Source organism: Neovison vison, chromosome 3 (assembly GCF_020171115.1).
Source record: "Neovison vison isolate M4711 chromosome 3, ASM_NN_V1, whole genome shotgun sequence".
Taxonomy (NCBI): Eukaryota; Metazoa; Chordata; class Mammalia; order Carnivora; family Mustelidae; genus Neogale; species Neogale vison.
Window position 1 is genome coordinate 212,946,837 of NC_058093.1, and position 17,453 is coordinate 212,964,289.

At 50.7% G+C, this 17,453-nt stretch overlaps 1 protein-coding gene across 1 annotated transcript; it reads left to right on the forward strand.

Annotated features, from left to right (window-relative positions):
- The first annotated feature begins 328 nt into the window (after positions 1-328).
- On the forward strand, positions 329-16,270 carry LRRC74B (leucine rich repeat containing 74B). The gene is made up of 9 exons (XM_044241055.1): positions 329-492; positions 1,163-1,305; positions 1,734-1,866; positions 2,779-2,985; positions 7,823-7,932; positions 8,873-8,988; positions 10,427-10,505; positions 12,676-12,771; positions 15,457-16,270. The coding sequence occupies exons 1-9, from the start codon at positions 354-356 to the stop codon at positions 15,610-15,612; spliced, it is 1,179 nt and encodes a 392-aa protein (XP_044096990.1). The 5' UTR covers positions 329-353; the 3' UTR covers positions 15,613-16,270.
- The last annotated feature ends 1,183 nt before the right edge of the window (positions 16,271-17,453 follow it).

Sequence of the window (17,453 nt, forward strand, 5' to 3'; positions counted from 1 at the left end):
GACCGTAGGGACAAAAAGCAGAGGTTTTGGGGTCAGCCGTGTGCCTCAGTCTGCGGAAGGTGTGAGGGCGATGCTGGAACCCTGGCGCATGCTCTCATCTGCCCAACCTGAGTAGGCTAAAGGTCGGCCCACTCCAGTGGCGGTTTCTGTAGCAACCAACAACATCGGGTTGCCCGGGCGACGGCTCCCGGGGAGGCTCGTCTCTATTGGCTGCAGCGGGCGCCTGTTCGCTATGCGCCACATTCGGTTGGTCAACTCAGCCGGAGGGTCCGCCCATATTCCCGGGCTGCGCTCTAGGTGCTGTGCGGCACAATTCCGGCCTTAGCGCCAGGGACTGAGAGATCGGCTTAACCATGAGTGCTCGGTGCCAGAGGTTGGGGGTGAAGGAAGAGCAGGAGGAAGAGGTGGCAGCGGCCTCTGGGCGTCTTGCTGGGCCCCCACAGACCGAGGAGGGTTCGGTCGTTGATTCAGACTCCGACCAGGAGATGGAAGGTGCTCTCGGGCAGGGATGAGCGCAGGCCTGTCTCCTCACCTATGGAGCTTCTATAGCAGGGGTGGAGGGGGTAGGATGGGGCCCAGTGAGGAAGAGATCCCTGTCCAGTAGAGAGCGCACCCCTCTGTGGGACACCTGTGGGACTGCCGGCAGCACCTCCAGCTAGCCCCGTGCCCTCCTCACAATGCTCCTGGCGGTGTCTGGAGTTCCACCTTTAGAAAATGCCTCCAAAGTGAGCGATGTTAAACCCACCAAACAGTGTAAGAAGGGGTGTCCCACCCCGGAATAGGATCAGGGCGCTTTCCCAACCCACAGGAACAACTAAGCTATTAAATGTATAGAACTTAGAATTGTTTCGATTTCTTCCCCTATAAAATATTCACAAAACGTATATGTTTTGTAATCCAGTGGAAAAGACAGCATGTACTTTGACGTCCAACAAGAAAGGTTCTAATTCTGGCTCTGCCAGGATTAACTACTAGCTGTGTGACTTTAGGGAAAGGACTTGCTTTGTCAGACTTTCAGTGTCCCTATTAGCACGGGAAGAAATACTTCTAGAGGGGAACAAAGGCTGCATGGTGACACAGGGCAGGGAGTAGGCAACTGTGTCTGGGGAGGGATCCATCCTGGGGAGGGACCCACATTCATCATCTCCCTGTCTTCTGTCAGGCATCGGTGGGCCTGGAGAACTGACCAAGAACACCCTCTACCTGAGATCTTGCCAGGCCCATAGTGTTGTGCCGGCCTCCTGCTTCCTGCGCCAGGGTCGCACCCCAGAGCTGAACCTGCGGCACCGTGGCCTGGGGCCCCAGGTAACCCTGGAGAGACCCTGGAGCCAGGCTTGAAGTGACAGGACCCGTGAGACACCAGCCATGGGAGTGGCCCCTTCCTGAGCCCATACCACACACTCCCCAGCCTTTCTGTGTGTCAGACATGTACCATCCCTACATCTGGGTGTCAGGTGGTATCAGGGCCATGACAGAATTCAGTGTGATGGTTGGGGGGTCTGCAGGGGGCCCCTAACTGGCTGAGGGGGGGGCAGCCAGGGAAGGTTCCAAGAGGTGAGATCTGGGTGAAGTCTAGAAGGATAAGAAGGTGTCCCCTGGGCATGTGGGAAGGAGAGGTCCATCCAAGCACTGGGTGGACTGAGCCCTGGAAATGAGCCAGGGTAGTGGCCAGCTGTGTCTGGGGCCTTCACCCCTGGGAAGGACCAGGTCCCTCAGGCTCCTCTTTATCCCAGGGTGCCCGGGCTCTGGCTTCAGCATTGACCTCAAATCCCTTTGTCAAGCGGCTGGACCTTCGAGACAATGGGCTCTGTGGGGCCGGCGTGGAGGCCCTGGCAGGTGCCCTGAGCAAAACCAGCATTATCTCTGGTAGGTGCTGAGCCTGGGGCAGATGGGCAGATTTGAGTCCTCCCTTTCCTGGGGGTGTGGGCTCCCCCATAGCTAGGTCTTCTCACCCATGACCTGGTGCTGCTGGGGCAGGGGTGGGTCGGGGTGGTGTTAGTCTCTCTGTGGTGCCCCCAATGCTGGATACTATTCCCCTCCTGACCCAGCCTGCCCCCCACCCCCTCCTCTTCTGGCCAACAACCCCCTGCTTATGGTGGCCTCCTATTGCCTAAATGCTGGGTGAGAGGGTCCTCTAACAGAGACGCAGGCGATGGGCAATGTGAGAGAGTGGAGGGCTGGGTGGAAAGAAGTGGGGCTGGATGAAAATGCCGCCTCTACCACTGATGAGCTAGGAGGCCCCAGGCAACCTGCTCCTCCTCGCTGAGCCTTAGTTTTCAATCTGTGAAATGGCCCCAACAATAGCACTTAACCCCTGGGGTTGTGCTATGAAATGAAACTGCATATGAAGGGCTCAGCAAGGAGCCCAGCTCACGGACATGCTCTATGCACTGGTCACCTGGGCTGTCATTGCCAGTTCACAGAAATGCATCGGTGAAGACTTCTGTGGGTGTGGTACATTGCTGTCAGGCAGGAATCATCCATGGTCACCTCGTCATCACGGGTATCCTATACAGACCACGAAGTAGGCTGTTTGAACCCTGAGGCAAAGAAGCTTGTGGATACATGGAGGGGTTGTGGGCATCAGAGAAGCTGCCTGGGGCTTGAAGGGATGGATCTAGCTGATGTGAGGCCCAGTCCCTGTGCAACCCCAAGATCGTCTGGCTGTCTCGCCTCCTCCGCTGCCTCAGGCCTGGAGATTTCGGGGATAGAGGAAGAGGGAAGAGGGCAGTACCTGGCTTTGGATCCCACTGATGGAGGACTGCTGCCAACCCCTAGATGTGGACCTGTCGGAGAACCAGATGGGAGTGGTGGGAGCCCAGGCAATCTGTGCTGCCCTCACAGCAAACCCAACCATGCAGAAGGTACAACTGGCAGGGAACGGCCTGGAGGAGCACGCAGCCCAGTACCTTGCTGAACTCCTGCTGGCTCACACAGGACTGAAATCCCTGGACCTGAGCTATAACCAGCTGAATGACCATGCAGGTAACATCCAGCCAGAGCCACCATGGGGCACTCGAGCCCATCTTCCTGGGGCAGGGGTGGGTGGAGGTTGACAGGGCCTCTCTGAACATTCATGCTCTGGCTTCTGTTTCCCATGTCCCACTTTGGCCTGCCCCTCTCCCGCTCCTTCCACACAGAACTCTTCATCCATCCCACAGATTGCCATGGACTGCTGTTGCTTGTGCTGGATGCTGATTTAGCCCCTAGTGACCTGGTTGTGAACAAGACAGAGTCCCTGGCCTCAAGGAATGCCTATTAATGAGATAATTCTCCATAATTATTGGTGCAACAAAATAAACAGGGCATGAATGAATTGCCCTGATGAATTGAGATGAATGGGGATGAATGGGGACCCCTTGCCTTAGGTGGCTGTGGAGGGCCCTGTGAGATGACATTTCAGCTGAAATGTGCAGGGTGGGAAAAATCAGCCATGGCAAGACCAGGGAGAGAGCATTTCAAGCAGAGGAAGAGTGAACATGAAGGCTTATTTCCCAGACTGATAGATATCGGTGTGGCTGGGCTAGTGAGCCAGGAGAGAGGGGCTGTGCTGTGAGGTGAAGGGGCTGGTGGGCTCTGGGTGAAGAGGTGGGGGGCTACAAGCCTACAAATCTTGGCAAAAGGCATGAAGATCTTATTGCAAGTGCTGTGGAAGACATTGATTGGATTCCTTGATCTCACCACTTTTATGCCCAGGGCCTTTGCAGAGGCTATCTGCTTTGCCAGGAGCATGTACTTCTACCTGTCTGTCTTCAACCACTCCAATCAATTATAGGAATCAGTTGGGACCAGAGGTTAGGAACACGGATTCCTCCTGGGCCCTAAACCTGCTGAACCAGAATCTTGGCGGGGCAGAGCCCATGCACCTACATTTTAATAGGTGCCTTAGGAGATTTGTCTGATCAAGAAAATTTGGGAATCACTGTTCTGTCTCAAGCAGCTTAGAGTAGAGGTGGTCCCAACCTTGGCCTTTGAGGATCAGCCTTAGAATTTAACTGCCAGATAGCTTGTTTACCTTCTGAGAAAATTACTATGAGGGACGCCTGGGTGGCTCAGTTGGTTAAGCAGCTGCCTTCGGCTCAGGTCATGATCCCAGCGTCCTGGGATCGAGTCCCACATCGGGCTCCTTGCTTGGCAGGGAGCCTGCTTCTCCCTCTGCCTCTGCCTGCCTCTCTGTCTGCCTGTGCTCGCTCTCTCTCCCTCTCTCTCTCTGACAAATAAATAAATAAATAAAAATGCATTTAAAAAAAAAAGAAAAGAAAATTACTATGAGAAGTCTGTGAAATTAAAAAAGAAGTTGAGGGGCGCCTGGGTGGCTCAGTGGGTTAAGCCGCTGCCTTCGGCTCAGGTCATGATCCCAGGGTTCTGGGATCGAGTCCCACATCAGGCTCTCTGCTCATCAGGGAGCCCGCTTCCTCCTCTCTCTCTCTGCCTGCCTCTCTGCCTACTTGTGATCTCTGTCTGTCAAATAAATAAATAAAATCTTTAAAAAAAAAAAAAAGAAGTTGAGGGGATGGCTCATTCAGTTAAGCACCTGGCTTCAGCTCAGGTCATGATCCCAGGGTCCTGGGATCGAGCCCCTTGTTGGATTCCCTGCTTAGTGGGGAGTCTGCTTCTCCTTCTCCCTCACTAATTTTCTCTCTCTCTCAAATAAATAAATAAAATCATTTCAGACTTCCAACAAACTAAGTATAGGTGTCCCCCTGGGCCTTCAGAGTGAAAAGGTGAGCACTGGAGAGGCAGCCAGGAAGGACAAGGCAGGAAGCTAAGGCCCTGTGAAGGCTACACAATGAGTTAGGGTGGTCTTCAGCTCAGAAAAGAAAAACTCAGCAGGAACATTTTGTTCCTCAAGTGGGGATTTGTGGGTGGGGCTGACTCCCTTGAAGGGTGAAGAGCTTGGGTCTCGATCTCCCCATCTGACCCAAGGCAAATGTAGCACCTACCTCATGGTTGGCTACAGAGGTCATGGTCATGAAGTCTAAGCATTGAAATTTCAAGAGGCCAATTCATGTATGTAGAGGCAACTTTTCATCCTCTAGTTGTTCAGCAAAGAAGGGGCTTACCTACAAAGCGGGAACCACCTCCCTCTCCTCCCAGTAGTAGAAGTATCTGAGGAAGGGGGAAAGTACATACCTGTACCTGAGAATCTGTGGGTGTCAGACCCAGTGCTGGGTTGGGAATCCAGAGTCCTGTTTTCGGGGAGGCTGCCCAGAGAGTCCCAGCTGGCTGCCTTGCAGGGAGCTCTCCAAGGTGCTAAAGCAACTTGCGGCCGTGGGTTCTGGCCAAGCAGGCTATCTATCTTTTCTTTCTTCCTTCCTTCCTTCCTTTCTTCCTTCCTTCCTTCCTTCCTTCCTTCCTCCCTCCCTCCCTCCCTCCCTCCCTCTCTCCCTCCCTCCCTCCCTCCCTCCCTCCCTCCCTTTCTTCCTACCTTCCTTCCCTTTCTTCTTTCCTTTCCTTTCTTTTCTTCTTTTCTTACCCTAAGAATTTATTTTTAAGCGATCTCTGCACCCAAGTTCAACCCCGAGATCAAGAGTTGCATGCTCTACTGACTGACCCAGGGAGGCACCCCTGAGCAAGGTAGTTCTGCTCAGTTAGAGCATCTGTTTTCCCTCTGTCCTTCTTCAAACCAGCCTTATTAAACCACATGAGGAGCTGAGACCATGCAGAGTGTTCCAGTTCATATTCTTTTTTTTTTTAAGATTTTATTTATTTATTTGACAGACAGAAATCACAAATAGGCAGAGAGGCAGGCAGAGAGAGAGAGAGAAGAGGAAGCAGGCTCCCCACTGAGCAGAGAGCCAGATGCGGGGCTTGATCCCAGGACCCCGGAATCATGACCTGAGCTGAAGGCAGAGGCTTTAACCCACTGAGCCACCCAGGCGCCCCCCAGTTCATATTCTTGAGAGACTTCTGGGCTGTTGGGAGAGACTGACCAGGCAAAGAGAGGTCATTAGACCAAGGCCTGGAAGAATGGAAGCACACTGGACATGGGGCTCAAGGCAGCACAACCCAGCTGCTCAGGCAAGGCTTTCTGATGCTGTGAGCCCCCGTTAGAAGGATGAGGAGCTGTTATCCAGGTGAAGAGGGGGTCAGGAGTTCTACCCGGGGGGACAGCCCAGAGTCATATTGGTGCTGGTGCTTTTGAGCACTGGGAGCAGGTCAGACTGGCTGAATCCTGACAGAGTAGCGACATGGTGGGTGGTGGGACTTCTGTCCATTTTTATATGCTAAAAATCTCTCAAGGTCTCTTACCCTGCACTGCTCCTTCCTTTTCTCTCCCACAAGTGCCTTCTCTCCACACAGCTGCACCAGCCTCCTCACCCCTCTGCCCCTGCCCACCTCAGTCCATACCCTACACCTGCCACTAAGGAGCCCAGCTTTGTCATTTCTTAAAGCCTCACCACTAACTGGTTGGTGCCCCAAAGACTTGGCCCAGCATTGAAGCCTCGAAGCCTCTCTCTAGTGCCCATCACTCTTACCTCATTTTGGTGGCTTCCCCCCAACCTGCCAGGCCTGTGGGCATTTCCACAAGTGCTCTGTGCTCCTCATGCCTCCACACATTTTCAGTTTCCTGTGTGTGTTCTCTGCTGTTGTGTGCCTACACAGGTGGTGAGACCCTCAATCTTAAAGGTTATCTCTCTGTCCTCACTGTCCTGACACCCCCGCCTAAGGCTGGGTTTATCCCTACCCTGTTCCAACACATCCCTGTTTGTAGTCTATGATACCTCATATTCCATTAATTTGTATTTATAGTTGGACATGAATTTGAACTGCATGGGTCCACTTATATGCAAGTTTTTTATAAATACAGTATTATATATGTATTTTCTCTGTTGATTTTCTTTTTAAAGATTTATTTATTTTAGAGAGAGAGAGAGAGAAATTGGGAGCATACAGTGGGAAGGGAGAGAGAGAATCTCAAGCAGGCTCCACACCTAGTGTGGAGCCCCACATGGGGTTTGATCTCACGACCCTGAGGTCATGACCTGAGCTGAAATCAATGGTCGGACCCTCAACCAACTGAGCCACCTAGGTGCCCCCCTATGATTTTCTCAGTAATATATTTTTTTATTTGACAGAGAGAGAGACACAAGTAGGCAGAGAGGCAGGCAGAGAGAGAGGGAAGCAGGCTCCATGCTGAGCAGAGAGACTGATGCGGGGCTCAATCTCAAGACCCTGGGACCACGACCTGAGCTGAAGGCAGAGGCTTAACCCACTGAGCCACTCAGGCACCCCTCAATAATATTTTCTTTAGCTTACTTTATTTTAAGAATATAGCATCTAATATATATAGCTTACCAAATGTGTTAATCAACACTTAATGTTCTCAGTAAGGTTCAACAGTAGGTGTCAGTTGTTGAGGCTTGGGGGAGTCAAAGTTACATGAAGATTTTCAACTGTACAGGGGTTTGGTGCCCCAACCCCCTGTTGTTCAAGAATCAACCGAGGGTGCCTGGGTGGCTCGGTGGGTTAAAGCCTCTGCCTTCGGCTCAGGTCGTGATTCCAGGGTCCTGGGATCCAGCCCTACATCAGGCTCTCTGCTCAGCAGGAAGCCTGCTTCCCCACCTCACACCGCCCCCCCAGGCCTCTCTGCCTACTTGTGATCTCTGTCTGTCAAATAAATAAATAAAATCTTTAAAAAAAAAAGAATCAACTGTATCTCCCCTATTAAATGTGAATTCCTTGAGGACAGGGCAGGACCATATTGTGTTCAACTTGGTGACCCTGCCACCCAGTAGAGACCCTGGCACATCACTGTCATTAGTATCATTTTTTGAAGGAATGTACAGAATGAGTAAGGCCTGTCTTGGTGTTTCTAAAGGGGAGATACTTGGACCAGCCCTGGCAGAAAATACAGGACTCACTGAGCTTAATATAAGCTGGAATCACCTTCGAGGACCAGGAGCTGTAGCCTTTGCTAGGGGACTGGAGGTATGAACAGCCCTACAACCTGTCTACCCTTCTAGCCTGTCCTGTGGGGACAGGTCTCCCAGGTACCAGCTCCCTGTCTCTACAGCTCTTCAGAAATGAGCCTTGGATCTTTTAAGAAGAGCTTGCAAAATATTTTGTTTGGTGATTTCAATTTTCCCAGCCCCATTTCACGACTCCAAAACATCATGCTTGTTCTCGTGATGCTTCCTGAAGGGTCTATGATTGAATGTTCCATACCTTCTCCAGATATTATAGGCATATGGTTGGTGGGGGACATCGTGCGGTCTGGTGCTCACTGAGGGCATATGCAGATGCTTCTCTGAGGTGATACCCTGCACCCTTGGGCCCTGCACACGCTCTGAAACATACCACTTGCTTCCTTGGATCTTGTGGTTCCTAGGTCTCGGGAATGGGTGGCTCCTAGCCCCTGCCAGGATGTCCCTGGTGCCGGCTCCCTTTGTGGGGTTCTCCTCAGGAAATGGCAGCAGCTGCCTTGCCTGGCCCACTCCCCTGGGGCTGACCTGGGGATCCTGCTCCACGAGTGGCAGGTCAGGCTTTGTCTTCCCAGTGCAGCCACAAGTTCCTACCCTTCTCCCCATCACAGTCCCCCAACAACCCTTCCCTGGAGCCCCTTTGGGATCTTGCTCTGTGCCTCAGAGAACCTGCCCTTGGGTCCCCAAGGGGGTGTGAGCCAGATCATCAAGTCTGTCTCTGAGAGTCATCTACACCCACCCTTGGTGCTATGCTCCCATTCATTCAGGTCTCCTGGTCACCATCATTCCAGCCACAAGATTCTTACCTGGAACCTCCAACCTTCTGCTCTTGGTCCGTGTTTTTTTGCTCCTCAGGCCTCCTGGGCTGTGAGGCTGTGGTCCCTGGCCACCTTCCTGGGGGTCAGGGGGTGGGGGAGTGGTCTCCTGGCTTCACTCTTGCATTCCAGGCAAACATCTTCCTCAGAGTCCTGGACATCTCATACAATGGCTTTGGAGATCCTGGAGCGTCCGCAGTGGGTGAGGCACTTAAGACCAACAACGTGTTGGAGGAACTCAGCATGAGGTGAGGTGTATAAAGTGGTCCCTGGTACCTGTGTGGCTCAATCAGTTAAGCCACTGCCTTTGGATTAGGTCATGATCTCAGGGTCCTGGGATCAAGTCCCACATTGGGCTCCTTGCTCGGCAGGGAGTCTGCTTTTCTCTCCGCCTTTGCCTGCCACTCTGCCTGCTTGTGCGCTCGCGCTCTCTCTCTCTCTCTCTCTCTGACAAATAAATAAATACAATCTTTAAAAAAGAAAAATAAAGTAGTCCCTGTGTCACAGCCTCCACGTCCAAAGTCACCTGAGGCCTCAGGGACTCCGAGATCTTCCTGCTGTTTACCACCTTAATCCGCAAACATACCACAGTCTAACCATGATGGGGCTTGAGCCACAATCCAAGAGTACCCAGCTCTGGCCCCCTCACTCAAGTTCAGGATTGTCCTTTGGGTCTTATAATTCCTGCTGCATTGGCGGGGGCTGAGAATTGAAAACATATATGTAAAACAGCTTCAGTAGAGGGGTGCCAAGGTGGCTCAGTCTGTTAAGCATCTGATTCTTGATCTCAGCTCTCAGCTCAGGTCTCGATCTCAGGGTGGTGAGTTCAAGCCACGCACAGGGCTCCGTGCTCGGCATGGGAACCTACTTCAAAACAAAGCAAAACAAACAAATAAATAAACAAAACATCTTCAGCAGAGACTGGTGTGGGGGAGCGCTCATGTTCTGCTCAGCAGATGACTGCTGGGGGCCTGCCCTGTGTGATTTGCTGCTGCAGGCGCAGGCAGCATCCCAGCCCTGGGCAAGTAACCAGAGCAGAGGCAGCAAACCACAGAGAAAGAGAGAGACAGAAGCCCAGTAGGTCCTGGACTGTGTGGCTGAGCACTTCCCCTGGGGGTGCTGCTGGAGTGAGCAGGGTCTGCCTGACGCAATTCTGTCCTTCCCATGGAAGGAGCTAAGGCCAGAAGAGGCTATGAGACAGGCTGGAATTCAAAGCCAGAGCTGGGGCCTGAGAGGTCAGAGGAGAGAGGGACTGGCTCAGAGCTAAAGTGGCCAAGAGAGGTGCTGGGGCCAGAGCTTAGGTCCATCTGGAGAAGCAGGAGGAGAGGATGTGAGGAGGGACCTGAGTGGTTTCCAGCACAGATGCTGTCATGCTGATAGGAATGGGGTGCTGATGGCGGGAGTGTGAGGAGGGGGAACATGTGGGAGGACCTGCTAAGCTCTGAGGGCCTGGGGGCAGCAGCTGGCCTCTGCTAGGGAGGGGGGCGGTGCTCAAGGTGTTTGCTGAGTGAGCTCCCTGAACACTGGGAGCCTCCAGTGAAGCAGAGTCACTAACCAGTCTTTGCATACTGACCTTCCCAGGGTCCCTGGAGCATCAGTGGAGGCTGGAATGTGAAGTCCAGCTGGGTCCATGCTCCTGCACAGCTTCTCAGAATATAGCAAAATGTTCATGTCTTTCTGTTGCAGCAACAACCGCATCTCTGCAGTGGGAGCCTTGAGCCTGGGCCTGGGCCTCCGGGTCAATCAGACACTGAGGATTCTTGTTGTGAGTGCTAGCCTGATGGGGGAGGTCCCCCTGTACATGTCCACACAGATCCCTCCCCTGCCACGTCTCTCCACTCCTCTGGCAGTGGAGTACACAGGTTCTAAATCCCAGATAAGGGAGGGGGGGCCTCCTGGCTTCCTCTTGTGACCCCTTCTGTCCCTTTCCATTCACTCATCTATCTCTGGCCTGACCCATGCACTTCTTCCGACTCCTCCCTCGTCGTTCCTTCCCTCCCAGCAGTGTCACCCTACCTCCCAGCTGGCCTTCCTCTTTCTCAGCCCATCAGGTCAGCCAAGGTGTACTATAGTCACTATAGTGGCCATAGTCAGACCTACCCAAGGCCCCATGTGCATACCAGGGGTTCCCTTCCTTCAGGGTTGCCAGGGGGCTAGGAGCGGCTAGGCAGGACTGAGAGCAGAGGACAGAGAAGGGAGGGTACAACTGGGGGTGGAACAGGTCCGTGAGGGCCACTGTGCCGATGGCAAGTGCTCAGTGGACAGCACTGCCAGGTCCAGGGGGCGTCCAGCCCCGCCTGGCTTTCGGCACCCTAAACCAGCAGAGGAGCCATGGTGTGGTCCTCCCATCCCCAGCCCGAGACTCACTCCTCTCCCACCCACCCCTCCACCCCTGCCACCACCACCACCACCTCCCTCCCCCATACAGTCCAGACCTCTCTTAAGCTCTGGATCCCCCTTTCCAGCCACCTGCTGGACAGTTCCTGGATGTCCCATGGGTACAAAGCACAATCTGAAGACATCATCTCTCTCTAAGGACTGCCTCCTATGGGTGGGGGGTGGGGGAGACTTCCTCATGGAGTCAGAAGTGGGGGTCCAGGGCTCACCCCCCCTTTTTTGTGAAATTTTTAAAAACATTTATTATTTGACAGGGAGAGGGACTGCAAGCAGGGGGAGTCAGAGAGGGAGAAGCAGGCTTCCCGCTGAGTAGGAAGCCCAATGTGGGGGTGGGGGGCTTGATCCCAGGATCCTGACCCCAGCTGAAGGCAGGCGCTTAACCACTTAACCAACTGAGCCACCCAGGCGCCCCACCCCTACCTTTCTTCCCCATGCCTTCCATCCTTCATCTTGCTTCCTGCGGAATCCCCAGGCTCCATGCTCCTCCTTCTCATTTCCCCTCCAGTTCAGTGGACCTGCTAGTTTCCCATCTCTGGCCCCTCCTTCCTACCCACCAGGTGATCTTTCTAAACCAGAAACCTGCTCCCACCCCTCCTAGCTTTAAGCCTGTCAGCGGCTCCCCTCTGGGTAAATCCAGGCTTAGTTGTACATCCAGGCTTAGTTTAAAACACCTACCTTGAGCTTTACAGGGGAGCTCTGCATACCTCCCCTGTAAAGCTCAAGGCAGGTGTTTTAGCCCCTGCCTAACCTTTACCTCCCAAGGAGAGGTGATACACTCTCACCACAGTGGGTTTTCATGATATTTCCTTTTCCTCTCGTCCCCAAGATGGGTGAGCTCATTAAAGGCAGGGATGTGGGACATCCCGGGTGACTCAGATGGTTAGGGGTCTGCCTTAGGCTCAGGTCTTGATCCCAGGGCCCTGGGATTGAGCTCTGCATCCGGCTCCCTGCTCAGTTCGGGAGAGCTCTGCTTCTCCCTCTCTTTCCCTACTGTTCCCCCTTGCTTGTGCTCTCTCGCTCCCTCTGTCAAATAAATAAATTTAAAAAGTAAGCAAATAGGGATGCCTGGGTGGCTCAGTTGATTAAGTGGCTGCCTTTGGCTAGGGTCATGATCCCAGGTTCCTGGGATTGAGTCTTGCATCGGGCTCCTTGCTCAGCAGGAAGCTGACTTCTCTCTGCCTGCTTGTGCTCTCTTTCTCTCTGACAAATGAATAAATAAAATAATCTTCAATAAATAAAAAAATCTTTAAAAAAAAAGTAAATAAATAAAGGTAGGGATGTGCCCTGTGTGTCCCTATCTTTGACATCTGGCAGAGTTGGGCATGGGGGGCTACTCAGCCAGTGTATATTCTCTTCCCCTCTTCCCTGGCTCAAGAGCTTCCTGAAGGGCACGCTGTGAGCAGAGATGACTTCTGAGCTGAGACAGTGGGACTGTCCTGAGTCACTTCAGCAGACATGAGGAATCCCTCCTTCCCTTTGGAGTTGACCCACCAGTCTCCCTGGGCTCGGTTTTTCTCAATTGTGTGTGTGTTTCTCAGATGTCCAGGAATCCCATGCGAGGCGAAGGCTGCTTTGGAGTTCTAAAGTCTGTCCAGGAGAATCCAACGTCCGCCCTAGAACTCCTGGATTTTTCCGTAAGAGCTTTTCGTTAATCTCATCTGTGATCCTCCCAACAGCTGCATGAGTTATCATTTAGAGGCAGAAAGTGGGGATTTGAGAAATAAAGTGCCCTGCCCTGATGCTTAGTGTGGCTGAGTCTGAGAGCCTCTACCCCCAGGCCAGAATTTGGATCACAGAGCCACTCTGGCTCTATTCCCACTCCAGACTGGGGGGTACCACCATGGTCTCACCTCCAACCCCTGCCTGGGTTCTTCATTGGCCAAGATAATAGGTGGCTCAGAGGACACAAAGCCTGCTGTTCATGGATTTGCAGGTTCAGTACTTACAAAGTGTCCCTGCCCCGCCATCTGGTCTCTTCTCTCTGCAGGCAGATCATGGTGCTGGAAGAGTCACTCATGTGGCCTTGACGGAGATTAAGACTCCTTTTCATTCACTTGTGCCTTTTTTTTAAGATTTTATTTATTTATTTGACAGAGAGATCACCAGTGGGTAGAGAGGCAGGCAGAGAGGGGAAAGCAGACTCCCCACTGAGCAGAGAGCCCCATGTGGGGCTCGATCCCAGAACCCTGGGATCATGACCTGAACTGAAGGTAGAGGCTTTAACCCATTGAGCCACCCATGTGCCCCCACTTGTGCCTTTTTAATATAGAAAACTAAAAGCAATTACACATTAAGGAGAGAATTCCCAAATATGAGTTATTAAAAGGAAGTCTAGTCTTATTCTAATTCTGATTATTCTTTTTTCTTTTTTAAAGATTGTATTTATTTATTGGTCAGAGAGAGTGAGCACAGGCAGACAGAGAGGCAGGCAGAGGCAGAGGGAGAACTAGGCTCCCTGCTGAGCAAGGAGCCTGATGTGGGACTTGATCCCAGGACCCTGGGATCATGACCCAAGCCAAAGGCAGCCGCTTAACCAACTGAGCCACCCAGGCGTCTCTCTAATTCTGATTATTCTAATTCTGGTTGATGTCAACCAGATTTAAGTCAAAACCTTTCCAGAGACGTATTTTTTGTTTGTTTGTTTGTTTTTTACAGTTCCAATCCTTCAGGCTTGGAACAACTGATGTCAAACAACCTTATTGCTTCCTTCTGCCTGCCCAGTTTCTACAGCTCCAAAGCTAAAGATTAGCTTGCCTTGACCATGTCCCTCCTGCTCTGAGAATTCCTGTTAGCATTGGCTTCTATCATTTAAAAAAAAGTGGGGGAGTGGCCCTGGCTGGCTCAGTTGGAAGAGCATGTGACTCCTGATCTCGGGGCTGTGAGTTTGAGCCCCACATTGGGTGCAGAGATCACTTAAATAAATATTTTAAAAAATAAATAAAGGGATGATATATGAAACTGTTCAGCAAAACTATGTGATTATTCAGTATAACCTGCGGTTAGTATCAGGAGCATTTAATGTAATGGAAACACCACAGAGGTGAGAATCAGACAAGCCTGGGACCAAATCCTGAGGCATCAATACGGGATCTTCTTTTTTTTTTTTTTTTTAAGATTTTTAAATTTTATTTATTTGACAGAGGGATCATAAGTAGGCAGAGAGGTGGGCAGAGAGAGGAGGAAGCAGGCTCCCTGCTGAGGAGAGAGCCCCAGGCAGGGCTTGATCCCAGGACACTGGGATCATGACCTGAGCCGAAGGCAGAGGCTTTAACCCACTGAGCCACCCAGGTGCCCCAATACGGGATCTTCTGAATTGGAGAGTATTACTAGTCTAGATGCAATGTACTATTTTCCTGTTATTAACTGTTATTAGTCTAATCTCCCCAGCCTAGATTTTCTCCTCAGCTTTAAGAGAAATAATTATTTTTCTTTCTTTTTTTAAAGATTTTATTCATTTATTTGACAGAGACAGAGAGCACATGCAGGCAGAGTATTAGGCAGAGGGAGAGAGAGAAGCAGACTCTTCGCTGAACAGAGAGCCCAACTTGGGATTTGATCTCAAGACCCTGTGATCATGACCTGAGCCAAAAGCAAATGCTTAGGGGCACCTGGGTGGCTCAGTGGGTTAAAGCCTCTGCCTTCGGCTCAGGTCATGATCTCAGGATCCTGGGATCGAGCCCCACATTGGGCTCTCTGCTTGGCAGGGAGCCTGCTTCCTCTTCTCGCTCCACCTGCCTCTCTGCCTACTTGTGATCTCTGTCAAATAAATAAATAAAATGTTAAAAAAAAAATAAAGCAAATGCTTAACTGACTGAGCCACCCAAGTGCCCCTAAGGGAAACTCTTCTGAATCCTGACAGTTCGTGCAAAACCCTTCCCAGGTTTCAGTCTTGTCTATAGGTGAAATGGGGCTAAAATCTTACAGCCAGGCTCATCATGAAGAGGGGATGAGCTAGCAGACCCCACAGGAAAGGCCTGTGTAGAGAAAGGCCCCACTGGTGCTAGTATTCTTCCCCTCACCCCCCTTGCTTTTCGTTTGTTATTGAGGAATAATGTCTATCCTGAAAAGTGCAGGTGGATTAGGGCTGTGAATTTCCACAGACAGAACACACCTATGCAATCAGCCCCCAGATCAAAAAATAGTGCAGACCCCAAGGAGCTCCTCTGGAACCACTTCCCTTTTCTACTTTAATGTTTTGGGGAGTAATGACATTATCATTCATATGAGAGAAGCTGCCCTAAGATGTTTCTTCAAAACCTTGTGTGTATAAGTAAAAAAGAAGGTGATGCTGTACCGCCTTGTAATGGGTTTCTCCGTAGGAGATCCAAGTGGACAGAGAGTTTGATGACCTCGCCAGCTCAGTGAAGGTACTGCTTCCAGCACTCCATGTAAAGACTGCTGCCCACAAAGTGAAATACAAAAAGGAGTTACCATCAGTCTTCACCCCATCCCTACCAGCGTCTGTCCCTAAGTGATTGTAGTAGGTGGCTTTCTCATCTCACATTGGCCACTTCAACGTCGAGGGTTCTTGACCTCACAATGCCTTATTACCACTCGAGTCTGCAGTGAGTCCCCATGTCAACCAGGTAGTAGTCCTGTTGAGCCCATCTTGATGAAATTTTGGACACCTGTACCCTCCTCTCCATCCCATGGCCTCTGTTAACGCAGAGACTGGGTCTTCCTTCGTTCCTGCTAATTTGTGTAACTTGTACTGTGTGCTACATATTGAGCTGGGTATGGGGTCAGAGATGTCCAAAGTCTCTGCTCTGGTGACTTCAAGAGACAATCAAAGTACAAACTCAACTTGCCAGAATGCAAACCGACCCAACTTTTCTGGCAGGCGATTTATCATCATGCACACGGGGCTTAAAATCGTTTGTGCTCGTTGATTCAATGGTCTGCAGAAATAACCAGAGCTGCATAAAAACACTGATGCCCAGAGATGTTCAACGAAATGCTGTTTATATGATGAGAATTGGAAATAATCAAAATGCCCACTAACAGGAGATTGGTTAACTAAGATTTGGAAGTTTGCAAACATTAAAAGCCAAGTGTTCAAAAACCATCTAGTAATTTATGAAAATGCAAATGTTTGATGTTAAGGGAGAAAATCAGGATAAAAAAATCACATGGGGGGCGCCTGGGTGGCTCAGTGGGTTAAAGCCTCTGCCTTTGGCTCAGGTCATGATCCCAGGGTCCTGGGATTGAGCCCCACATCGGGCTCTCTACTCCACAGGGAGCCTGCTTCCTCCCCTCTCTCTCTGCCTGCCTCTCTGCCTACTTGTGATCTCTGTCTGTCAAATAAATAAATAAAATCTTTTTTTAAAAAAATCACATGGTTTGTTTAATAGTTCCTCAAAAGATCAGACATGTAGTTTATCCCAGACCCAGCAATTCCAAACATAGAGAAAGGAAAACATATGTTCACACAAAAACATGCACACACATGTTCACAGCTTTAGTCATAATATCCACAAAGTACAAATGTCCACCAGCTCATAAATGGAAAATAAATTACGGTATACCCATACAATGGAACACCCCTCCAATTTGGCCATAAGAAGGCATGAAATTTGGGGTGATTAAAATGTTCTAAAATTGATTGTGGTAATGGTTACACAACCCTGAATATGCCAAAAGTAGTTGAATTGTACACTTTTTTAAAAAAGATATGTTTATTTGTTTTAGAGGTGGGGAGGGACAAAGGGAGAGAGAGAGAGAATCTCAAGCAAACTCCCTGTTGAGTGTGGAGCCCAATGCAGGGACTTGATCTCAAGATGCTGAGATCACAACCGGAATAAAAAACGAGTCAGAGGGGCGCCTGGGCTCAGTGGGTTAAAGCCTCTGCCTTCGGCCCAGGTCATGATCCCAGGGTCCTGGGATCAAGCCCCTCATCGGGTTCCGCTCAGCAAGGAGCCTGCTTCCTCCTCCCTCTCTCTCTGCCTGCCTCTCTGTCTACTTGTGATCTCTGTCTGTCAAATAAAATAAATAAAAAATCTTTAAAAAAAAAAAAAAAACGAGTCAGACACTCAACCGACTGAGTCACCCAGGTGCCCCTGATTTGTACACTTTAAACAGGTGAATTGTAGCTCAATAAAGCTGTTTACAAGAAAAAGGAATGTGGTATCACGCTACTACTACAGGAATGTATTATGTATTAAGAAGAATGTATCATGCTACAACATGAGGAACCTTGAAATCATGTTAAGTCAAAGAAGCCATTCACAAAAAACCATATATTCTATGATTCTGTTTATATGAAATGTGCAGAATAGGCAGGCCTATAGCGACAGAAAGTAGATCAGAAGTTGCCTAG